Consider the following 25939-nt stretch of genomic DNA (forward strand, 5'->3'; position numbering starts at 1 on the left):
GTGAGACAACCGCTCCCCCCCGCCGCGCCCCGAGCCCCCCGAAACTGCGGGGTGGGCCGGAAGAGATCCCTCCCTTTGCGGTGCAGCTTGGCATGCAGTGAGGAGGGGGGGGGTGCAGGTGGCTCCTGTTGGGGGCGAAAGGGAGAGGGTAGGGAGAACTTGTTAGCTCCCTGCGGATCCCACTCGGGCTGCGCACCCCGGGGTGGACACAAGAGTGTTCTCCTTTCTTCTTCCCCTCCCCCGCCTTCTCTTCCCTTCTCCTCCCTTCCTCCGTTTCTGAGCTGGGGGCGCGAGGGTGGGGATGGAGCAGGGGCGGGGTCTCGGGAGTGTGTCCAGTGCCGGGGTTGGGCGATTGCTGGTCTGGGAAGGGTTGCGTTGGAATGCTGGTACAGAGGAGGCAGGTCTCCGACGTTCCAGCTCGAGGCCACTCGGAGTAATTCTCTAGGCGAGGGAGGGCTTGGAGGCAGATGCACCGAGAATAAGAAACTAACATAGGAACAAAGACTATCACGACCCTTTGTGGTGGTCAACAGTGGGTCAGTTCCTTGCCACCATCTTGAGTATGCAAACTATCCATTACGTATTACCTAGGCCAGGGATCGGAATCGTGTGTCAGTACTGGGGTTATTAGCGTGTAGTTACTGCCGTGTTTGGCTAAAATACCCCACCGGGTCCAGGGTCTGCAAGAATATAGAGATGGCATTTTTTTTTTAACCCTTTCAGGTTTGGGAGTGGTCGGAGGTGCGGAGTGGTGTGGGCAATTAGAGAAATGTAGCGAGTCATGCAGCCCTTGAGAACCATATCTAGGAAAGCTTATTGTTATCAGCGCAACGATATAGTTTGGGGACGCACTTGTAGCGATGGTGGAGTGGTTTTAAAAGAAAAGATTAGTCTGATGGAAAGGTGGGACTAGACGTGTTTTTTTCGGTAAGAGGCTTTAGTATGAAACTGATCGCCTCCACGAGACGATGAGGGAGTAATATTTAGTATTATATTATTTTTCGGATATACGTCCCATCTAAGCTTAGGCTTATTAATCATTTGGATATCAGAAAATAGTGGTATTATTTCCTGTTATCTGCATAAACCTTGGTTTTACAATGAAAGGTGGTTTTGCAGTTAACTGTGAGTTTAGGAGTCATTAGGCAATTTTCACCTTGAGTAGCATGTTTTTTTGTGTGTGTGGGAAAACTAACAAATCCGCCTATTTGGTGGAAATGTTAAGCTTAATTTTTCTTTTTATCAGTAATGATTTTGGGAAGCATCACGTCAAAATAACTAAAATCGGAGGTGAAATAGATTTACATTAGGATCAAAGTGAAATTCTTGCTAATGGAATTGTATGCCCTCAAAAGAAATTGTCTGGCTGAAACCGATGCTCTTCAGATGATAATCTCATTATTGTGCTTTAGTCTTGGTCAATATTTTTGTTTTGTAAGATCTCCACATTGGATTAAGGTAGAGAATCCAGCGGCTCTTTTCTTCTCTCTTCACATTCTCCTTCCCTCCCTTGACCCCCGCCCCTGTAATTTTTAACAAAGAGTTAAATTGAATCCATCCTTAACTTTGTCTAATTTCCTAAAGAAAAATCACTGTTTTTTTTTTTTTGGAGGGGGCGGGGGTGATGTATAGCTTGCATAGTCTTTTAATGACAGTTGCTTGGTTTGAAAGCTGTTGAAGAAACAACTTGAGCTATATATATAGAGAGAGAAGAGGTAGTGATAAATATTTCTTTCAAAATTCAGATCTGTCAGTGTTGCAGTACCTTTTTTTTTGGTAGTTTACCAACCATGAATCCTAATGTCCTTCATCTGTTAGTCTCTGAATTTTAAAGGAATCATTTTCTCATATCAGTTTGAGTCCTGTGTAACTGCATTTCTAGCACTCTCTAGTGGCCTAGTCAAGGAAGAGCTGGTTTGAGAAATAGTGAATAATACGTTTTAAAGTTTGCATAGGATTCTCAGCAGTTTTATAAGCTTAGGACATTTTTGTTTTTAAGGATAAGTTTCCTATAAAAATATGTCAAGTTATAATCTTTGTAAACAAACCAAGGTGCCTTGTGAGGTTGACACTCATCTACAGTGTAACTACTGAAATGGATCCCCTGTGAACAGGAATTAAAAGTACAGGTGGCTTATGGTTTTTGTATCCAAATTTCGATTCTTCTTCTGATAGGCAGGGTGAGAACATAGTCAGATTTCATAACTTTCTGCCCAGTTTAGGCCTGAATTGCACTACTGAATGTAAAAACGTTTCCTTGATTATTTAGAACTCAGTGCTACTACAGTGGCCTGTCCTGTGCATTTCTGGCATATAATATAACAGGCATCTTGCCACTTAAGGGTTTGTGTGGGAAGATAGAAACTAGCAATAACATCAGGGATTTTTAGTTTCGTTGGCTATTTTACTTAGCATAGTCTATATTTTGAACATATAAGACACTCTGGGGTATAGGTAATGTTTTTTAAATAATCATTTCTTTTTCTGAACCATTTATGTGACCTTAAAATTTTACAGCAACTTATCTTCAAAACACAGAGTCCTTTTTGTACCTGTAGTAAATACTTTTACCAACTATATTTTACTCTGAGGGAAGAAGAGTTGCCAAACATACTTTTAGTAATTTTGGACCATTATCGAGTTTGGTTTAATTTGGTTAGTAATCTGGAGTACAGGAAACTGCTTTTGAGACACAGTTTGAGGCCTAAAGCAACTCTTTGGGTAGAAATTCTAAGGGAAATTTTTTTTGTTTTGTAAAGGAGCTAGAAAGATATCTCTATGGGAAGTGGTAAGTGAGAGGCTGAAGGACTCTAAGATCCAGAAGTCCTACCTTACTCTAGCAATTTTTTACCTGTTTCTATGTGGTTTTAACACGAATATTTAAAGAAATATGGCAAGGGCACCCTTTGGAAGAAAGTGGGATGATTCCATCTTTTTTTGAACTTCCCATTCTCTTCATCAGTCCAGAGTCAACTCTTTCCCGTTGGTTTCTGTTTTGAAGAATTGACATCACAATTATTAAACAGCGGTTTAAACAAGTGTCACAGAGCAATATATCTGCTTTAAAATTTAGAATATTCATAGATGTGCAATGAAAATTCTTACACATAAGTTAATTTTACCTAAACAGATAATTCTTGATGTTCAAGATGTTAGTAAATTTTACTGAGGAAGCTCAAATTTCACAAGTCCACGTCTTTTTAAAAAATAATTACAGAAATGATAATGTATGTGTTCTCAATGTGTAAAAATAAAATACCTTAAAATAGTATATACAAGATGAGTGTTCCCTGGTCCTACATAACCACTATAAAAATCTGCTGTCTGGGTCTTCCAGATTTTTTTTAAATTGCAAATAATGTGTGTACATGTAAAGCAAAGTTACATGCTTTTGTTTTTATATAAATATACATGCTGTATATGTTTTCTTTTTTCATTTGTTGGTTATGCATATAGATCTCATTTATTTTTTTCAACTGTGCAGTTAGCATTCTGTTGAATGGTAACAGCATTTTGTATTTTTCTTTTTAAACGTAAGCCTTCAACTTGGAGAATTTAAAAATTTGTAAAACAGTCCTGGTAATCAGTTTAGAGAAGGAATGAACTTAGGCAGGACATTTTAGTATGTTTTGGTTTGCTGAGAGATTAAAATGTGATTGTCTGTCTACTTAACATAAGACCTGAGATGCATTTTATTTTGTTTACTTTATAATGCCTACAGCACCTGGTATTCTTGGTGGTTTCCCATCCAAGTACTAACCAGGCCCGACCCTGCTTAACTTCCAAGATCAGACAAGATCGGGCCTGTTCAGGGTGTCATGGCCACAGAGATGCATTTTAAAAGCGCAGTTTTATGTGTAGGAAACAACAGGAATGAGGAGGTAGCTAAAAGGAGAGAAATGAAAAACTAAATGTAAGACATGAAAGTTTAAGATAGTATAGATTCATAGAGTACAAGTAATGCCCTGACTTCCATTTTGTACCTTTACAAAGTGACAGTATAGATTATCAGCCTATGGACACTTGCCTAAGAAGACAGTAGCTTTTAGTGTTTTAGAGGGGCAATGTTAGGCCTTGGGTTGTACTGAGGAAAGGGAGATCATTTTAGTTGAAAAATGGTCTTATATTATTTATTTTGAGTCAGTGGCACTTTTCCGTGTGTAGAAAAAGATTTACTCTAGGGTTCTGTACTGGCATCTCTTTTTATTAATGCTGTTTCAGTTTTAGAGTTCAAGATCCATCTCTTAAGATAGGAACGAATCTCTCAAGTTTGATCTTTTGAATAAAAATCATTGGAGAATAACAGTTCTGTCGTTACAGAATACCTGGACTAACTGACAGCACACATGATCTGGCAGATAGTAGACCGAGAACCATGAAATAGTATGTGAAATGCTCTACAAATGACTGAGTCTATTGACAACCAGTCAGATACTTAGATGATGGTGAGAATGCTCAGTTCCTCTTTTTTTTTTTTTTTTTGGTTCAGTTCATTTTTTTTTGGATATGTCCCTTTTTAAAGCAGGCTTTTTTCCCCTCCCAAACTTTATTGCTTTGGGGAATTAACTTTTTGCTCTATTTACTTATTAACTGGATATTTCAAATCATTACAACAAAACATTACAGCATTCATACTGAGTGGGGGACAGGCCAATGCAAGTAAAAGGTCTAAAATGGAAAAAGGTTTTCTTTTTTAATTAAAGTTTTTATTTTGGTATGATTGTAGGTTAGCATGCTGTCGTGAAAAATAATAGAGAGAGATCTCATGTACCTTTACCTAGTTTCCCCCAATGGTAACATCTTGCACATCTGTGGTACAATACTACAGCAAGGATGTCTCCATCTTTAATACAATCTGCCTATCTTACTTAGAATTCCTGTTTTACTTGTATTTATTTGTGTGTGTATTTACTTGTATGCAAATTAATAATAGTGTTAGATTTATAGAAAAGTTAAAAATAATAGAGTTCTGATATTTATCTCTCTCCCTCCCTCCGCCCCCTGACATGCACAGTTTCTCTGATTAACATCTTACTTTATTGTGGCACAATTGTCACAACTAATGACCAAGTTTGGTACATTATTAACTAAACTTCATACTTTATTCAGATCTTATTGGCTTTCTCCTAATCTTTCCCCCAGGACCTCATGCAGGAGATTCCACATTACATTTAGTTGTCACATCTCCGGCTTCTCTAGATGGTGACAGTTTCTCAGAGCTTCCTTATTTTTGATGACCTCAACAGTTTTGAGGAGCATTGGTTAGCTATTTTGTAGACTACCTCTTGATTTGGATTTTTCTGATGTTTTTCTCATGGGTACAGGTTTGGGGAGGAAGACCACAGAGGTGAAGTGCCCTTCTCAGGTTCTATGAAGGGTAATGTAGTCAACAGGACTTATCACCGATGATGGTAAGCTTGATCACATGGCTGTCAGGTTGCTCCACTGTGGTAAATTGACTTTTTCCTCCTCCCTTCCATACCACCCTCTTTGGAGGGAAATTGTTCTGCACAGGCGCTTAGAGAGTGGGCAGTTATGCTCCACTTCCTGACGGCAGAATATCTGTACATAAATTATTTGGAATTTTTCTATATGGAAGATTTGTCCTTTGTTCTCCATTTATGTTTATATTCAATCATATATATCGGTGTGGAGTTGTGGATAGTTTATATTCTAGGTTATAATCCAGTAATGTTATTTAGTTTATTGCTCAAATTGTTCCAGCTTTAGCCACTGGGGGAGCTCTTTCAGTTGGCTCCTGTGACCTGTTGACATACTCTTGCCATTTTTTTATTGTTGTTGAACATTTCCTTACTTCCTGGTATTGCAAGATGTTCTAGACTCCTTTTGTATATTTTCTGCCCCAAACCTTAGAATCTGCCATTTCTCCAAGGAGCTCTGATTCTTTTTATTAGAGTTAGAAAATATAGTCCAGGCACTGACTGTGCTTGTTAATACTGTAGCGTCATAGCTTCTTGGTCTTTAAAGGCAGAGTTAGGAAATGTATGTATACTACCTTGGGTCACAAAAAAACAAACTTGTAAATAAAGACCAAAAACACTTCTCATACTAAACATTGTAATAAATATGAGCTATACATACATTTAAGAAAGGTTAGTGAAAATAAGTAAAATAATTATTTACCAACGTACTAACTCCAGTTCTGATGGGTAGCCAGAGCCTAAACCAGCAGCTCAGGGTGCAAAGGGAGAACCTACTCTGTACAGGAGGCCCTCCCATTGCAAGATGCACTCACACCCACACTTACTCTTACTGGGACAACTTAGAGACACCAGTTTACCCCACGTGTTTAGCTTTGGGATGTGGGAGGAAACCAGAGTCCTTGGAAGAAAACCCACACAGACACTGGGAGAATGTGCATACTCCACACAGTGGCCCAAGCAGGGAGTCATTTTTTTCTTCCTCATAAACAGTATAATAAAACAGCCATTGAACAAAAGGACATTATCTGAGGACTTACTGTAATTAATTCAATATTTATCTATCTCCACCCATATCAAATTATACCTGCGTTCATGCTGAAGTCTCCAACTATAATCCAGTACTATATGGATCATTCTAGCCTTCCCTTCTTGCTTATCTGTAGCTACTCTGTTCAACATTGAGAAACCTCGCTCTCATCATTTACCATCCATGCACTTATCTGTTTAATCTCAGTCGCTGTTTCAGAATTGTTAACCTGTACCCCTTGGGAAACAACTTTATCACCTAGAGTACAGTGCTCATGCATGATTCCTTTTGTATTTAATTTTACACTCTCAGACATTTCCAAGTTACTTAGGTAACTTTCTCTTCACTCTTTTCAGTAAGGTTATGTCGTGCATTTGTAATACAATAAGATTCTTTGTTCATAGTCTGCATTCCATCTTGCCTAACCAATTATTTAAAAATTTGCATATTAAGGTTTGCTCTTGTGCTGTAAATCAGTGGGTTTTGACAAATGAATAGTGTCATGCATCCACCACTACAGTGCTATACTGAACACTTTCATTGCCCTAAAAATGATGTATTTCACCAACTCATCCCTCTCCAAACCCCAGATACCACTGGGTTCTTCTTCTCTGTAGTTTTGCCATTTCCAGAATGTCAGATAAATGGGGTCACGTAGCATAAAACCTTTTCAGATTGGCTTCTTTCATTTAGCAATATGCACTTAATGTTGCGTGGATTGATAGTTCATTCCTCCATTTTAATAGAATTTCATTGTATGACTGTATTCATGTCTTTTAAATCTCTTAATCTGCAGGTTCTCCTTTTATACCTTTCTTTACCTTAATTTTTTTTTTTTTTTTTTTACAGTTTATCTGTTGAAGAACTTGGACTTTTGACTTGTCAACTTTCTTCTCATAGTCTGGATTTGCTGATTGCATGCTTATGATGCAAGTTCAGCTCGTTCTTTTGTTCTCTATTTCCTGCAAATTGGTAGCCAGTCCAGAAGCTACCTCAGACCTGAGCTTAATCCTTTGGGAAGATGTTAAAGTAGTGTCATGTTTTTTTCTGAAGACTCTGCTGTCTTTATCACACAGACCTGATGAAATTGGTTTAGAGCAGACATTCAGAAAATTAGGTAGAAAGTAAGTAAACTTAGTTTTCGGGGACTGAAATGATGTGCCTTCTATATATTTGAGGTCTTTCTTGCCTCCTATGTTATTGGCCAGCATCTGTGGCAGAGAGTAGTGAAGAAGATAAATCAGTCATGTGTCAGTAGCTTATGGCTTGTTAGCAGCTCTGATAAAAGATTTGGGCAGGTCCCAGAATCTCTCTGAAATTTCACTAATTTTTTATTTATAGTAATAGTACTTTCTTTATATAGCATCTAACATTTTATAAATCACTTTTCATATATAATTTCATTTTGGTTTTGGTACTCATGATAAATTTTTTAGGTAGGCTTGGCGGGTAAGTCTTCTAACCTACTTAGTGGACACTGGTTATAAATGCCAGGCATATAAATGCCTTGAAATTAGGTCATTCTAACTCTGAATTTCATGCTCCCACTACATTATTCTGGAATGTTTTCCAACACCACAAAGTGATGTTGACCTGAAGTGGGATCCATTTGCTCAGCTCTTAGCCAAATAAACTGACACTGGGTCGTAGTGAAAGGAAAGAGGATATATTTCAAAGGTACCCACAAAAAGAGAACAGGCAACTGATGCCCAAAGACTTGAACTCTCCCTGATGGTTTTCAAATGGACTCTTGTTAAGAACAAAAATCATGAGGAAGGGGTTCAGAGTTCTGGGCTGTGTTGATTGGTCAGTTCTGATTTTAGCTTTCACAGTTTAGTTAATCTGTTGTATTCTTTCCCTGGCATCATCCTGTCCTGAGTCTTCTTTACTGGCATCGAGAGGTTTTCCTCTTTCCAAACAAACCAGAATTCTGTACCACATTTTGGGATTGTGAGTCAGTGTTACTACCTTAGGAGCCGAAAAACCCTAAAGCATGTTTTATAGTCGGGTCTCCAGGCTCCTGGACATGGCTGCATTCTTGTTTTAATCTTTAGCTATAGTTTGCTTTGTGACAGGCACGGCAGCCACAACTTCTAAAATAGCTAACGGTAATTTTAACTAAAAGATGAATTTTATTTTTTTTATTATTTGCTGTCAGTTTCAGGAATTTTCCAATTTTAGTGGACACCAACTAGGTATCCTACAATTTTGACTCAATTCTGACACTACCTAGAGATAGCAGGAGATCCGACAGGCTAAAGGCCTAATCCCACGGGACCATGCCACTTCAGATATCAGTCACAAGTCTAGGTTGTCACCTGTGCTTCCAGCTGACTGATCCCCTCCTCAGGTTCAGTAATTTGCTAGAATGACTCACAAAGCTTCGGGAAATGTTTACTAGCTTATTTAAAGGATACAGATGAACAGCCAGATGAAGAGATATATAGGGTGTGAGGTCTGGAAGGGTCCAAAGCAGAAGAGCTTTTATCTCTCTGTGGAGTTGGGACGCACCACCTTCCTGGCACATTGATGCATTTACCAGCCCAGAAGAGTAAAACGAAAATGTCTGTTTCTTACTATATCAAAGTATTAAAGTTATGTTACCACTTTTGTAAATCAAAGGTGCTGGTCTAGATAGGTTGTAAGATCTATTTTAGCTTTGAGATGCAAAGGTTTGAGTCTGGCTTTCTAAGGTTGGGGAATTTATTTGAGGAGATTGTCTGATTTGGGCCAGGTCTTTTGCTGCATAATGGGTCATTGTGTTCATGTAGGTGATGGAATGTTTATATTTGTCTCTTTGCTTATATTAAAATTCATGATTGTAGAAAAGTATTTTGAGCCCTTGGAAAATTAATTGAAGAGAATGCATAAGAGTTAAACTTATCTTACAGTTGTCAGGCTTTCTTAGACTGGTAGTAGTTAGAAGTCGTGGGTAATATGTGAAAAGTGTATAAGCTCTTTGGGTGCTGTTGTGTTTGCACTTTTTTTTTTTTATGTTGGGCTCAGAATTCACTCTAGAACTGAGTCAATCATCCCCCTGGTGTGAGTCACATGTGTTTGACTTCAAGGGCCTATCACATAGAAATTATAGTTTCAAGATTTCCTTTCAGGCTACTGAATCTACTTGAATTAATTTATAGGAAAAGGAGTTTTAATACAACAATTATTTCAAGAGCTTCAGGAGCAATACATGCTAGGTTAAGTTTCCAGGAATATCCGTCAGCCACCAGATTTCTTCTGCCTCTGAAGAACAGAGAAAGCTATGTGCTGCCCTTCCCATTAGGAAGCCGTGAGAGCAGCTGATTAAGGAACCATGCCTCCAACTGCTCCAGAAAACAGGTACATGCCTCAGACCCCCTCTCCCCACTACCAACTCAGAACAGCAGCATTTGATAACAAGGTGTCTGGGGAGTTAGTTTCCTACTCTTTTTAGTGTCATTAAAAAGGAGTTAGAATAATAATAGCTAACCTGAATCCTGTATTAGTTTCCTGTGGCTGTCATAACAAATGATCACAAACTAGATGGTTTAGAACAAGTTCAGGAGGCTAGAAGCCCCAAATAAGGTGGTTGGCAGGGTCATAGCCCTCCTCCAGCAGCTTCGTGGGTGGATCTTTCCTGGCCTCTTCTTGCTCCTGGAAGACTTGGAGCCCTTTTATTCCAGTCTCTGCCTTCATCTTCACATGGCCTTCACTCATGTATCTTAATCTTTCTCTTCTTCTCTAAGGACACTTGCGTGGCATGTAGAGCCCATCTAGATAATCAAGTATAATCTCAAAACCCTTAATAAATGTGCAGAGATATTTTTTTCCAAATAAAGTATTCACAGATTCTGGAGATTAGAATATGGACATATCTTTCTTGGGGGTCACTATCAGCTCACTACAAATCCTAACGTGTATATACTATTCTAAGTACTTTAAAAGCATCAATTCAGTTAATCCTCATAATAGCAGTATGAGGTAGAAACATACATATTTTAAAGGTGAGGAAACCAAGGCAAAGAGAAATTATGTAACTTGCCCATTGTTGTACAGCCAGAAAGTAGCAGAGTTGAACCATTTTACATGTCCTGTAACTGATGCTGAGTGATTCACAGTATCTGCAGCACTAACCATGGCTACAATGAATACAGGATTTCTGAAGACTTAAACTAGAAGTCAGCAGTTGGCTCTGAATAAGTCATTCATATCATTATTTTCATTAATACTTGGTGGTACTGATCATCTGCCTTTGTGTAAACATCTTAAGTTTTGTTTTCAAATCTACAAATGGCAATGCTATGTTATAGTATCCAAGGTTAATTCCAGCTGCTCTTGTTTCTATGCTTTCTGTGGTAGGTGAACTCAGGAGACAGATATTATGAAAAGAACTCTTTCTGGAATTTAGGAACTGTTTATTTTAGGATCTAGAACTGTGCTATCCAGTATAGTAGCCACTAGCCACAAGTGCTATTTAAGTTTTAATTAAAATGAAATAAAATTAAAAATTCAGTTTCTTGGTGGCATTAACACATTTCAGACTTGATAGCCACGTGTGGCTAATGGTTGTCCTGCTGGACAGTGCATATACAGGACACATCCAACAACATAGAACATTCTTATGGGCAATTCTGATACAGAGGGAAATAATGCAAAGACAACATTGAGAACTCATGAATATTTCAAAGATTTCTGTTTTCTGTATTTAGTGCCTACTGCTTATTGGTTGGCTGCTTCACTAATTACAGAAGCTGTTCAGTCCAAGAGCCAATAAACTGTCTTCACTGGTGAGTGCTAAACTACCTGTAGTTGAGTGTCCTGTCTGTACTCATATAAACACCCAGAGGAAGAAATTAGGTGCTTAATGAGTACTTTTTTCCCTCCTTTCTTAGGGATAGCAGGGCTTTCTGCTTTGCTTTAATTCATTTCACTCTGTATGAAGTAAGATTATCCCCCTTATAAGAAACATTCCATAGAATTCCATAGAATTTTGAGCTCTCTGCTCAAACTCCACCTCTTGTAAACAAACTTTTCTAATTTTCCCTAACCCTCCTTAATTAGATATGATTGTTCTTTTAACTTTCACAGTACTCCATTTGTACCTCTGTGTTTTGTATTGCGGCTTCTTATTCCTCCTAAAGAAAGCATACACCTTGAGAAATTTTCATAAAGTGAACAAGCTTATGTCTCTGCTATACAGAGGTGAGTAGACAGCATCCAGCACTCCTAAAGTTCTCTTGTGCCCCTTTCTGGTCCCAGCACTCCGCCCTCAGGATTGCCCACTATCGGGCCTTACATAACCACCAATTACCTTTTCCTGCTTTCATACTTTGTATGACTTGGGTAGTAGTATGCACTTTTTTGTGGCCAGCTTCCTCAGTGTTCCATTGTACGAGTCATCCATGCTGCTGCATATTCCATGAGTTCCTTTTCATCATTGTAGTATTTTATTGAATGACTGTACCACAGTTTATTCTTTTTACTATTAATGAACATTTTTGTTTTTAGGTTTGGGGTATTATAAATAATATTGTCATGACATTCTTTTACATGTCGATGTCCTAAATATATGCATTTGTTGTATATAAAGTGTCTGTTTCTGTTACGCATAAACCTAGGAGTAGGAAATTATAGGATATATATTTAATAGTTGTTTTCTTAGTTTATTTTTGAAAATATGAAACCTACAAAATAGCAAATATACTAAAATAAAAGTAATATTTCTGGATTTGTCAGTTAGATTTTTGCTGATTTGCTTTATGTTCTCTGTACCTTTTTTAAAAAAGTGAATCATCTGAGAGTTGGTTATAAACATCATGATAGTTTATCCCTAAGTGCATCTCCTAAGAACTAGGACATTCTTTGGCATAACCACAATGCAGTTACCATACTCAAAAAGTTTAATGTTGGTGAAATAGTATTATCTAATATATGGTTCATATTAAATAACCCAGTTGTCCAAGTAATGTCCTTCATGACTTTTTTAAAAAATGAGGATGGACATTGGGTTCAATCCAGGGTCATGCATTGTACTTATTTTCATGTCTTTTTAGAGTCTTTTTGTTCATCTAGAAGAGTTCCCTAGCCTGTTCTGTCTTTCATGACATAGATATTTTTGAAGAGCTCAAGTCATTTGCTTTGCACCAAGCCCCTCAATTTAGACTGGTCTGAGTGTTCCTCATGATTAGCTTCAGGGTAAGCCTTGTTGGTAGGAGGACTACAGTTCCTTTAAGTTAAGAAAAGTAGTTTCTGGGTTGATGATTTGAAACTGTAAAAATCCAATGCCCTAATATACATACATATGTGTATATGTAAATAATTTAGTGTATTTATTTATTGAGGTGAAATTCATGTAACACATAAATAAAGTGAACAATTGAGTGTATTCACAAATATTGTACAATTACCACCCCGCCACTATCAAGTTTTAAAACATCTCATCTGCTCTCCATTCTTCCGCAGCTCCTGGCAACCTCCAATCTCCATTCTGTCTCTATGGATTTACCTAGTCTGAATGTTTTATATATGGAAATATACAGTATGCCACCTTTTATGTCCAGCTTCTCTCACACAGCATAATATTTTCAAGGTTCACCCATGTTGTAACATGTATCAGAATCTTTATATGGCTGAATAATATTTTGTTGTATGGATATAACACATTTTGTGTATCCATTCATCTGTTGATGGATATTTGGGCTGTTTCTACTTTTTAACTATTGTAAATGACCCAGTGGTTTTTTGTTTTTGTTTTTGTTTTACTACATAGTTTAATGTATCTTGCCTAAATCAGTTATTTCTATCATAATTATAAAATGAAGATTTTTGTATTTTTGTCCTTCCTACTATATGTATTAGATGGAATTCTCTTGTGAAGAAGACTAAACATAAGTGTGTGTATTTGTATAGTATTAGTTTCAGCATAGGATTATGTATCATAATCCATTCATTTTTATACTCAAGTTGTGCCAAAATCACCTAGCAGATTCCCATTCCTTCCTACGCCCTCACCGTTGTTGAAGTCAGTGGCCTATAGGAGGTGTCCACTGATACTTATTTAGGAAGCACCAAATAATTCAAGAATTGTCTGTGTGTGGAGTATGTGGCAAGTCTGGTGTTTATGGATAACAGATTTGTGAGATTTGTGTGCTTGGGACCACATGTCATGGAAGCCCCAGTTTATTGAGCATGGGCTTTATTTAATGAAAAAGATTTTGTTGAACGGTGACTATGTGTACAGGTATTTATTTGTATTTGAGGCTTTCTTGCCCTGACCCAATATCAGGACATGATTAGTTTCAGCATTTCTAGTTGTAGCTGACTTGACTGTTTAATTTCTGTAGTTCCTTTTTATGCAGCTGAAATTCTTGAAGCACTTTTTCTTTAGATGTATTTTTCTTTCATGAAGTTCTGCAAAAGGGCAGATGATATGGTTTTATATTTAAAATTCAGGGCTTAATTTGGGTCTGTTTTTAAAACAATGTGTGTGTTTTAAGGGAAAATAATGGTGTTAAAATTGTATATTTATACTGCTAAGAATCATGACGAGTTTATATTTTCAAGGTTATGCTAGTTTGGAATGTTTCTGTTTTATATGTGTATGGAGGTGATTGGCTTTATTTGTTTATTGAGCTTATAAGGAAATTTTTAATTTTTTTTTTTTTTTAGGTGAGACAACCCTTGGTTGCAAGGACCTTGTCAACTTACAATCCCTTATTTTTTATTTTTTTTATTTTTTTATTTTCTATGCCTACAGCACCTGGTCTTCCTAGGTGGTCTCCCATCCAAGTACTAACCAGGTCTGACCCTGCTTAGCTTCCAAGATCAGACGGGATCAGGCTTGTTCAGGGTAGCATGGCCGTAGACAGAAATTTTTTAAATCATGGTTAAAAATAGCAATAAAGATTAAAATAATGATAAAAATTTTTAAAAAATTTTTAACAACAAAGCGATGAAAATAAAGAATGCCTTAATCTTTCCTTTTTTTTACATCCATAGTTTTGTGAACAGTAAATAGATTCTAGCTGTGGTTGTAGCTAAGAATCTTCAGGATTTTGTTTCTAACAGGTTTTGTAATTAAAGGAATGAAAATTTCCCTGATACTTGGAAACATCATTTTTTATACATCAAATATAACAGTATCTGTAATTTTTAAATTTCCCCAGTAGTATTGAATGCAATTATAGTTAGTTAATTCTTTTGATGTGTCATTGGAAGAATAAATAGATGATACAACTACTATTTAAATTACTACAACATTTTAGAAATTCTTTAAGTCTCAGCCTCCTGTGGCATTGCATAGAGCCATGTTCTCACCTGGGAGGAGGGAGCCACTGTTATCTAGTGGGTAGAGGACAAAGATGCTGCTAAATCTCCCCGCCCCCCACCCCCCAAAGAATTATCAGGTTCCCAATATCCATTGTGATGCCGTTGAGAAGTCCTTATTGGGGCTAAACTTTGTGAGGTTCACAGAGATAACCTCTTCAGATTGTTCAAAAAGTAAATAACTACCATTTAATGAACAGATTTGAATTTGTGTTTCCAGAGATAAAATTGTACATGAGGTTGAAAGATGATTGACCCTGGGCATACTGAGATCCTTGTAAGGCTGTGGTTCTAGAACAAGAGCATCAGAATCATCTGTAGGATTATTAAACCCTCAGTTGCTAGAGAAGATTTGCACTTCTCACAAACTCCAGTTTAGGCATGCAGTCCGAGAACCTGGTGGAACATCTATAATTGGTCCATACTGTGTGTACACAGTTCAAGTTTTGTCTAGTTTGTCTTTTGACCTAGTGTGTCAGCTCAGGGCTTCCTCTTTTTTAAGGAGTGGACCTCCAGACACCCTCCCCACCTAACTCCTCTCCTCCATTTTGGCTGTTGGCCACAGAACTTATTGTCTCTGTGCAGCTTCCCTTAGGACAATTTACTGTGCTTTGTGTTTTTTATAAATACAGATTTGAGACAAGTCCCCATGCCCTGCCCTGCATTATAGGTGAATGCTCAGCCTATCACTTGCCTTGATCTTGTGTGTGCAGAGTGAAGCTTAGAAAGGCCAGCCTCTAAGCTGAGTGAGAGAGTGTGGGCCCTAGAGATTAGGCAGGTCCTAGTCCACATTCTAGCTGTGTCCTTTCTGACTGTATGGTCATAAGCATATACATTAAAGTAAGTTTCTTCATGTGTCAGAGGGGTTTAAAATCTTCCTCATAGGGTGGTTATGGAGACGAATAGAATAAATTGTCCGAAAGCCCCCTGCACCAGGGTCTAGCAGGCATTCAGCAGGTAGTATACAATGTTTGCGTTGCTGGCTAATGTTTTCAGAAGCCCTTTCAATTTTGACCTTCTGTTCCCCATAACCTATTTAACCTATCTTCATCTTCTTCTCCCCACCCCAGTTAAAACAGAAGTGAATTACTTGCCGTGGGTGGTATCTCAGAGGTTGGAAGTTCAATCTGATAATCAGCAGTGGATTTAGAGTTAAAATAAGTATGATTGTCATCCTGTGCTAGAAAACTGGCATTCTTGGGTGGTGTGGGTATATGAGAATTGTTCACCATTGTGCTTTTGATTGCTGGGATTAAAATTTAAGGTTTCTGTGATCTAGATCTTGGCAGTATAAACTGTTCATTCTTCTGTTTCTATATTTTGCTCTGATTCATCTCTCTCTCTCTCTCTCTGTTTGCTTATTGCTTCTAAATTTCCTGTGGTTGAGGAATCTGGATTATCAAATTTAAAATTATATCCAAGTTCAGGGCGAGTAGGTTGTGAATGGAGATGGGAGCTGGGTGTGGGGTAACTGTCGGGATGTGGGGAGAACAGAATGCAGACTTTGCTCCATAAGCTGTATGTGGCGAACATCCAAGTAGCTCATGGGTTTTGGTAATTGAGGTTACATAGATCTAGTGTTGAGCTAAATGAACTAAGTACCTTTTGGGGCAATTGAAAGGATTAATTGAATGAGATTTTTGCATACTAAGATTTTAAGAGGTAATTCCCTGCTTTCCTTCTGTCTCATAGGTATGTCCCTTGTGGATCACTTTGCTGAATTTCTCTCAGAACTCTTGTCATAACACATTCTGGTTTTTAATTCTCTTTTCTGAATTTCAGGCAAAGTCGTGCGTCTGTCATGTTTGTGGTATCCATCTGAACAGGCTTCACTCTTGCCTCCATTGTGTCTTCTTTGGCTGTTTCACAAAGAAACATATTCACGAACATGCGAAGTCGAAACGGCACAACCTGGGTAAGGTACTCTTCTGAGATGTCTCACTGGGCATTGAGAATAGTCATTGCCCTTAACTTTGTGTTCTTGTAATTTGGATTTGCACTTCTGCCCTTCCAAAAGTTTGCTTCCTTTATCTAAAATAATTTGTGCCCTTCTTGTGACATTCACAGGGGAAATGAGAGATAAACTGAACTCAAGTGGATTATTGTACTCACTTTGCCTTATGGTGCTTAAGTCGGTATTAATATTTTATGTAACCTTAGTTGATAAATTCTAGTAGCTTCCGATAGTCAGCCAACTAACTTTCTTTGAAAAATACATTTTCCCTAATGGAATATCAGAGCCTCATCTTTCCCTTTGAAAAACATGGTTAGGAATTAGATTAGGCAAAAATTTACTAAGAAAGGTCTTAAATGTAGTCAGTATTTATTATTGATTTCAACATGGAGTTGGGCGTACATAGATGCTTTTCATTGTTTTCAGTAATAGATTTCATTGTTCCGAAAAATGCAGGGTCATGAAAAGGCTGATAATGGTTTGTGTGGCATCAAGATAAGTTTACCTATTATATACTTAAAATTCATACATTATGAAAGTTAACATAAAGCAAAATTCTGCTCTTGGTTCTGTTCCTGAGCATGGTCATTAAATGTTTGTCTCCTTCACAATAAGTGTTTTCTGTTAAATAATAGTGAAGTTGTTAGAATATCCTTATGAAAATTACTTTCAAAAGGTAAAGTCAGAGAACCTAGTCTAGAAAATACTTCATGTGGGCCTATCAGTTCCTGTTAAAGTTATTTTTAGGCCTTTTTCTGTAGTTGTGTAATCTGGTGCTCTCTTGCAAACATTAGCCTAAATATTCCTAATTGAAAATGGTATCCTGCAAGTTTATAAAATAAGTGCATTAATCCATGTCCATTAAAGCTCCATATAAGCAGTGTACACGGCAAAAGATAAAGCTGAGATGGACACAAAGCAGTATGTCTATTATTTTCCTAATTTTTTTAAAGAAGAAAGATGATTTAAGGGAAAACATCTATTTTATATGATGTGTTCATGAGCCAGTTGTTTTATTACAGATATAGGGAAGCTGTCCACTCAGTATCATGCTCTTTGCAATAGCTACAATTATAATGGAAACATTTCTGTTGTGCTATTTCATGTTAAAGCATAAAAATTCATAAAACAAAGCCTCACTTTGTTTTTTAATTCACATTTTATGAGGTTTTTTTTTTGAGGTAGTAGAGATGAGATATGTCCAGTTGGACATATCTTATTTGGAGCTGATAACTTAGAGCAAGCATTTGCAAAATGTGGCTTAGAATTTGTGGTTCAGGTTGTGATGATGCAGTAACTGGCTGTTTTAGAAGAAAGCTAATGGTGATGATAGTGCTCATCAGCCATGGATGAGCAGACTGCCTGTCCCATGGAGGGACAAAACAGCGAGTGACCACTTCTTGCGTACTGATCAGTTCAGTGTGGATGTAATAGAATTCTGTGGTATCTACTTAATGTAGTAGATCTTTGCTTTTTAATAATATAAATAAAGAGTATTCCTGCCCTGTCTTATTCTCAGACCAGGCCAGTTTAGGCTGCTATTACACCTATGCCATGATTCAGTGTGGTTAAAAGGGTTATGGGAAACTGGGGAAACTGGAAGTAGATTTGCGTTTAAGAAAGATGTCTGAAGAATCTTCTTACTCAGCCATTATCCATAAAACTCACTTCAGAAATTTGTGGTGTTAATTCATTTCATCAACCCGATTGATAAACTCTGCCTTTACTTTTGCTAGAATGGGGAGTTTTAAGAAACAAAACCATGAAATGGGAGAAAGATCTCTTTGCTGAGTCCATGATATTGAAGGTTTCATACGTATATGTTAACAAAGCTAGAAATTAGTTTTGTGTGTCCAGGTGGGAAAGAGGGAAGCGGGGGCAGGAGAAGGAAGCTGAAGTTTAAAACATAAAACTTCCAGAGAAGAAAATTGGGGATGGACAGCCCTGATATTACCTAGCAGTGTGTCTTTTCTGACTTGCTAGTAGCAGTTCATCCTCTTCCTGTGGGCATCTCATACTACTCTTTCTACCCATTGTACTCAGAGCAACTTCATAGACTATTTATACTTTGTCATTTTATGGAGGGTGTTTACAAATGTTCAAAGACAATTTAATGAAGCAGCTTAATGTAGGAGGAACAAAGAACCTTGATTTCCTTTTGGCCAAGTTCTTCTATCTTCCAGGGAATATTCAGTACTACAGTATAATGGGACCCGAAGTGATTATTAGAAAAAATTCTCATTGGGCATCTGATTTTTAACTGGAGTAGGTGGGAGGCCTAAGGTGAGTCTTGCCTCAATATTGGGGACGATGTGCTTACAAATAGAATGTAAGGAGCAAATGGGGTCATTGTGGAAGGCCTTGTAGAAGGACAGATGGACAAGTATGGTGTGGGACAAGAAGGGTCTGATAGCAATGAGATGAAAAGTTCTATTTCGTTTATCCATCTTGCCCTATAAAATTGCCCTAATGTGTTAAAATACACATATCTGAAAAAATAACTTACTCAAATTTGGTGTAGTCAGTCAAACTTGCTGAAATACTTCATTTGTACTGGTGGTTGTGCTAAACTGAATGTTGGAATCTCAGGTTAAGTGTGAGGCCTACATAGTAAAGTAAGTAAACTTGGACCCGTTTGATTTCATACATTTTAGTTTCATACAGGTTTTTTTTATGTTGTCACAGGGTACTTGGATTTTGGCTGTTAAGAGATACAAGCGGTGTAAAAGTAATGCTAATGCCTTTCGTTTTGTTCTATGCATTCTAGAGGGGTGATTTAATTGCCCAAAAGAGTATGGGGTGGAGGGAGGGTGCAGAGTATCAGCTCGTTTCTGAGTTGATGGTGTTTTCTCTACGAACTCAGGCTTATCCTGTGACCAAAGGGAATAGACCTGCCAAATGCATGGTGCCTGTGTCAGTTGATGGCTTGGGAATTGCCAAGTAAACTAATATATAAAAACAAAATCAGTAGGCGAGCCCCTACAACACACGGGCCTATCTCCACATTTCATTTTGCTCTTATCCAGGCAACTGGATTATTGTACTTCAATACTTTGTCTTAGTGCAGTCAAGGCTTTGTCTTTGGAATAGTTATTTTGGCTGTGAAATGTTTTCCAAATTAACTACCTTGACTGTTGATGTTGAGTAAGTTTTATATTGAGGTGAAATTTACATAACATACAGTTAACCATTTTAAAGTGTACAGTTCAGTGGTATTTAGTCATTCACGATAATTGTGCAACCACCATCTCTACTTTCAGAATTCATCATTTCAGATCACCCCATATCTATTAACTCCTGATTTTTCCCTCTGCAAGTCCCTAGCAACCATTAATCTGCTTTTTGTGTCTATGAAAATATTCCGAATATTTTATACAACAGGAATCATACAACATGGGAATTTTCTTATAGATTCTTTCTCTAAGCATGTCTTCAAGATTCATCCATGTCATAGCATGTTTTAGTATTTCATTCCTGAGTAATACTCTGTTGTGGAAATATACCTCACTTTGATCATCCGTTGATAGACATTTGGGTTGTTCCTACTTTTTAGTTCTTATAAATAATGCAGTTACAAACATTGTGTATAGGTTTCTAAGTGGGCATATGTTTTCATGTCTTTGGATATATACCTGGGAGTGAAATGGCATATTCTAGATAGTAAATCCTTAGCAGATAGGATTTGCAGGTATTTTATCCCATTCTGTAGGTTGTGTTTTCACTTTTTTAATAATGTCTTTTAATGCACAAAGTTTTTAATTTTGAAGAAGTCCGGTTTACCTTTATTTTTTTTTTTTTGTTTTTCGATTCTTCTGCTTTTGGTGTTAAAACATAAAAGAATCCATTGCCAAATCTGAGATCGTGAAGATTTACCCATGTTTTCTTCTAAGTGCTTTATACTTCATTTCAGCTCTTATATTTAGGTCACTGACCATTTTGAGTTCGTTTTTGTAGATGGTGTAAGGTAAGGATCCAGCTTCATTCTTTTGTATGTGGATATCCATTAATCTCAGTACCATTTGTTGAAAAGACTATCCTTTTCCCCACTGATGACAGCCCTGTCGACATCAGTGGTCTTATACAGTGATGAAGTGTTGCTGTGGAAAACGCCTCAGAGAAAGACTCAACCTAGGAGGACTTAAATATGCACTGAAATAATTACACACCTTTCTCAGACTGGTAGTTTTGCTTGTGGCTATATGGTTGGCATATTTTTCATTGAATGCCTTTACTTTTCTGAAAATTTTCCTAATTTTCATTGTAAGCTTGTCTCTGACTAGATTTCTCTTTTGATATCCTTATGCCAGGACTGTACCATTAAGGAATATGTAGTACCAAAGAGCAACTGTTGGAGCTCTCAGGAATAGCTTTTGAATTGTTTCTGAGACTTGTCAGAGTTTTGTCAGTTTTTTTGAGAGGGGTAAGGGGTAAGGCATGGGATTCTTAAGTTGCTATTTTGAGTTTTAATAGATCTGTTTTAGAGGACTTTACAGATCCACACAATATTAGTGATCTGTGTCATGGTAACTTAAAACATGAAATATGATAAAAGCTGTGATTTGTTAAGACATTACTGTTTACTAGGATGTACTACAGTTAAGTTATATGTATTACTTTAGTTATCACATGAAACTATGAGGTGTTAGTGCTGTTACTATCACCATTATACCAAAAGGAAAATAAGCTCAGAGGAAGTAGAATAACTTGATTAATACCAGTTATTCTGAGTTTGTGCTTTCACTTCCATGCTACATTGCCTCTCAAACAGCTGATAATGCTTGGTGACTCTAAGCAAAAAAAAAATATTTTTAATTGTTGGATTGAAATAACACCTTATTTCATTGCTCAAAGGGCTTTATCTTATTTATCTTCATAATGAAGTTGTTAGGAGCCAGCTGTCACCCTATTTTATAGATGATGCAGTTAAGAAAGTATGCAAGATGCACTCACAGTTGGGCAGCTGGCAGCTCTGGATCAAGAAGTCAAGGTTATCCAGTCAGAGGACAATTTACTGTTGTCCTTAAAGAGTAGGCAAATTACTATTACATTCCTTTTTGTAATAGCACCAGGAATATTTGACATAGTAAAAACATGGTTACTGTATGTCAGGCCACGAACCCTGATAGAGTGATAATACTCAATGAAAGTTTTCTCTTGTTTTAAGTGCCACTCTTCAGAAAAAAAAGGTATAGGATCCGCTGATAGTTGACTTTTGGGTCCTTTGTAAAATACAGATGTAGCACCTCATTGTCACTCAGACTCCTCAGCCTTTAGTGTGAGCTTCCAGAGAAAAGACACGCACCTCATTTCCTTAGGATAAACTGTCTCAAGTGGGAGGAAATCCTTTTGTAATATGGGTTCTGTAATTGGAGAGTAGGGAAATGATACAAACAGTCCAGTGTCTTAAAAACTTGTATGTTTAGTTTGTGTTCTTAAGCATTACCTTTTTTTAATTACATTTTTTCTCTCTTTCCTTCTTTGTCTTTTTTAGCTATAGAGCTTATGTATGGAGGTATCTATTGCTTTTTGTGTCAAGACTACATATATGACAAAGACATGGAAATCATTGCCAAAGAGGAACAACGGAAAGCTTGGAAAATGCAAGGTTTGGTTTTGCCTGGATTTACGTGCCTGATTTGTTTCTTAGGCTTACATTCCCTCTTGTCTGTCAAGGGCAAAACTCACCAAAAGAAAGATCAGTATCTAAGGAGAGAGTCAGTGTAGGGAGATAAGGGAAGGTATGAGAGCAGTAATTTGGTGGGAAGAGCAGAGCCCGCACACACAGTTGCTTGCTCCTTCCTGTAGGCTCACCTTGGAGACAGCCTAGGATTGGGACCAGCAGATGAGGAGACTGGCTGTGCAGATACAAATGCCCATTGCTTCTCACAGCTTCCCAGAACCATCCTCAGCCCCAGGTCCCCCATGGGCCTGCAACTGCTATGAAGAGCTCTGTTGGGGTTGAGAAAGAATGTGCACGAACACTTCGTTCTCCCATGTAAGGGCATATTCATAGGTACAGCACCAGCAAAGCCATGTCCACATCTGGTCTCTGAAGAATAGTTTGCTCTTAGCTCTCCAATATTCCAGAAAGCAATCTCTTCTCAGTAATACTAGAAATGTATGGGGGAAAAAATGTATGTACCTGATTCCTTCCAGGAGGGAAGATTATTTTCTGATCAAATTATTATAGAACCTCTTTTAAAACTCTTAACTGTTTGGGTTATATTTATTCTCTATCAACAGAGAATTAAAATTGCCAGATGGAAAATGTGATCTACCACTTAAGCATCCTAGTTTAGGATTCTTCTTTCCTGTGGAGTGCCTCAGTGGTCATGGTACCATTGTGGGTTTCTCATTTGCTGTCATGTTTGTATACACACTTGCTGCCTTCATTGGGTACATAGTCAAGGAATATGTATGCAAACATTGTGCAACCATTTTTTCATTGTTCATTTATTTCTGTGTGGCTTCCCTGATTTTTTTTTACGCTTGTTAGTTTTCATTTCCAGCATGTGCTCATGCTGTCATGACAGCGAGAGGTGTAGTTTCCCCCATTTGACTAGTGAGCATCTCTCAACTAGCAGAACTGTTACTGTTTACAAAGAGAATATATAACCCAACATCTCTTTAACAAATTTTTGCCTTAATTACTCTTTTAAAAACTCTCCCACTCCTTTTTTTTTTTAAAAAAATAGGTGCTCTCAGTGACCAGAATTATTTGTGTTTAACAAATCTTTTCTGGAAAACAACCATTTTAACTTCAACTTTGATTCTTTCCCCGCTCCAAAATTTAGTAATACTGCCATTGAGTCTGAGTATACTGTTTCTTTGTGCAGAACATGTAAACAACAGGACTAAAAAGTGCATGTGCCAGAGTAAAACAAATACTTCTAAAATCGTTCTGCAGTTTCATCTGTCAGTGAGATATTATTCTTTAAAGTTTATTGACTTAGGCAAAAACTTTAGGTAGCATTGAAAAGGTGCCTCAAAGTGAATAGGGTGTGTATTAGGATGAAATATGGTAGTGATTAGCATTTATAGCATTATTGTCTTTGGTTAAATCTTTAACGGGTATAGCTGTTCAACAAGATGTATTTTTTAAAATATATTTCAAAAAATGTTTTTTCTGTTGGTCAGTTTTACTCATTCACCAGAGAATCCTTCAGCTAAGTTGCCAAGTACTTCCCATTGATGTTGAATGTGTGTGTAAGCCTGTTCTCCGAGGGTCTCTCAGGATTTGAGGATTAAAGGCTTTGAAAAAACAGCAATCTTGGCATTAGTGTTAGGGTAGCTTTAATTGGAGTTATTGCTTTCCTTTTTGCAGAAAACAAAGCTTATTCATAGCACATTCTCTCTAAAGGAAACTCCTTTAAGTGTTCTGTTTCACCTGCTGCAGCATAGTAGAGTTTTAGAAACACCTTTTATTATAGCTATCCCTCTTTGAAATACAACCTGATAAATAGTATATCACTACCACTTTATTTATAAATACGCCTGATGAAAATTTAGCTAACAGCACCTGGAATTGTTCATCTCCTTAGGCGTTGGAGAGAAATTTTCAACTTGGGAACCAACCAAACGGGAGCTTGAACTGCTGAAACACAACCCAAAAAGGCGAAAGATCACCTCTAACTGCACCATAGGTAAGTGGGTGACAGTGCTTGGAGTGGTGGTCTGTTTTCACTTCTACTTAGGGTTCCTTCTCAAAGTTTAAAATTAGTAGATGTAAAAATATAGGTTGCATAGCATAATAGTCTAAATCTGAATAACATTCATCCATTTGTTCAGCCACTTCTTGAGCACATGTTCACTGCAGGGACGAGTGGTAGACTTGGGGTGAAGAGATGGATGGAAATGGCCCTGATGTCCTGTGGGGCACAGTGGCACAATCTCACTGGTCACTTGAGCCAGGTACATGGGTGTGTCCCTTGTGTGAGTTGTATGTGCCCACTTGTGTAAAAAGACCCAAATTTATTCTCACCAGGTTGACGTTGCCTGCGGTAATTTTCAGGGAGGGAAATGTATGTGTGAGCCTGTTCACTGGGTTTCCTAAGACTTAAAGAAATACATTTTGAAAACTTTTTTACTTCTAATTTTTTTTTTCAATTAGAGTTGACAAAATATATTAATTTCAGGTATACAACATAGTGATGATTTATTTATATAACTTCAGAAGTGATCACCCCAAATTCTAGTACTCTTCTGACACCGTACATAGTTATTACAAAGTCATTGACTATATTCCTTATGCTATACTTTATATCACATAACTATTTTGTAACTACTAATTTGTACTTCTTAATCCCTTCACTTTTGTCACCCATTTCCCTATCCTCCCTCCCATCTGGCAACCATTAGTTTGTTTTCTGTATCTATGAGTTTGTTTCTGGTTTTTTTTTTTGGTTCATATATTTTGGTCTTTACATTCCACATGTAAACGAAATCATATAGCATTTGTCTTTCTCTTTCTGACTTACTCCACTCAGCACAGTACCTTCTAGTTCCATCCTTGTTGCAGATGGCAAGATTTTATTTTATTTTTTTATGACTGAGTAATGTTCCATTGTGTATATATATTTATATACCACCTCTTTATCCATTCATCCATTGATGGACACTCAAGATGCCTCCACATCTTGGCTATTGTAAATAACACTGCAATGAACATATGGATGCACATCCTTTGAAGTAGTGTTTTGGATTTATTTGGATAAATACCCAGAAGTGAGATTACTGGTCTGTCTTGTCTCATGTTATAGTCTTTATTTTAAAGTCTATTTGGTCTGGTATAAGTGTTGCCACCCCAACTTTTTTGTTTCCATTTTCATGAAGTATCTTTTTCCATCACTTTACTTTCAGTCTGTGTTTTTTGGTCTGAAATGAATCTTGTATGGGCAGCATATGTAAAGGTCTTCTTTTTCTTATCCATTCAGCTACTCTGTGTCTTTTTATTAGTCACTCTTTCTTTTGATTGGAGCATTTAATCCACTTACGTTTAAAAGTAATTGTTGATAGATATGTAGTTGGTGCCATTTTATTATATTTTTGATCTTTTTTTCTTTCTTAAGAAGTCCCTCTTAATATTTCTTGTAATACTGGTTTGAGGTGATGAACTCATTCAGCTTTTTCTTGTCTAGGAAGCTATTTCTCTGTCCTTTGATTCTAAATTATAGCTTTGTTGGGTAGAGTACTCTTGGTTGTAGGTCCTTG

At 37.3% G+C, this 25939-nt stretch overlaps 1 protein-coding gene, 1 long non-coding RNA gene, 1 other non-coding gene and 1 pseudogene across 4 annotated transcripts in view; 2 read left to right on the forward strand and 2 right to left on the reverse strand.

Moving 5' to 3' along the window:
* The window catches only part of USP22 (ubiquitin specific peptidase 22), a 47866-nt gene that overhangs the window by 381 nt on the left and 21546 nt on the right, over positions 1 to 25939 (forward strand). The window contains exons 2-4 of one of the 2 annotated variants that reach the window (XM_016137592.2): positions 16558 to 16690; positions 22221 to 22334; positions 24271 to 24372. In XM_016137592.2, the coding sequence (XP_015993078.2) occupies positions 16558 to 16690; positions 22221 to 22334; positions 24271 to 24372 (349 nt within the window). The remainder of the gene's footprint in view (positions 1 to 16557; positions 16691 to 22220; positions 22335 to 24270; positions 24373 to 25939) is intronic. The other variant, XM_016137594.2, reaches the window with a different exon arrangement.
* On the forward strand, positions 9 to 13066 carry LOC118603796. The gene is made up of 3 exons (XR_004951275.1): positions 9 to 4445; positions 5325 to 5411; positions 7321 to 13066. It is a non-coding gene; the product is annotated as an uncharacterized LOC118603796 (long non-coding RNA).
* On the reverse strand, positions 3713 to 3830 carry LOC118604213 (annotated as a pseudogene).
* LOC118604699 lies at positions 14198 to 14316 on the reverse strand. Its single transcript, XR_004951792.1, has one exon. It is a non-coding gene; the product is annotated as a 5S ribosomal RNA (ribosomal RNA).

Source organism: Rousettus aegyptiacus, unplaced genomic scaffold, assembly GCF_014176215.1.
Source record: "Rousettus aegyptiacus isolate mRouAeg1 unplaced genomic scaffold, mRouAeg1.p scaffold_m13_p_6, whole genome shotgun sequence".
NCBI lineage: Eukaryota > Metazoa > Chordata > Mammalia > Chiroptera > Pteropodidae > Rousettus > Rousettus aegyptiacus.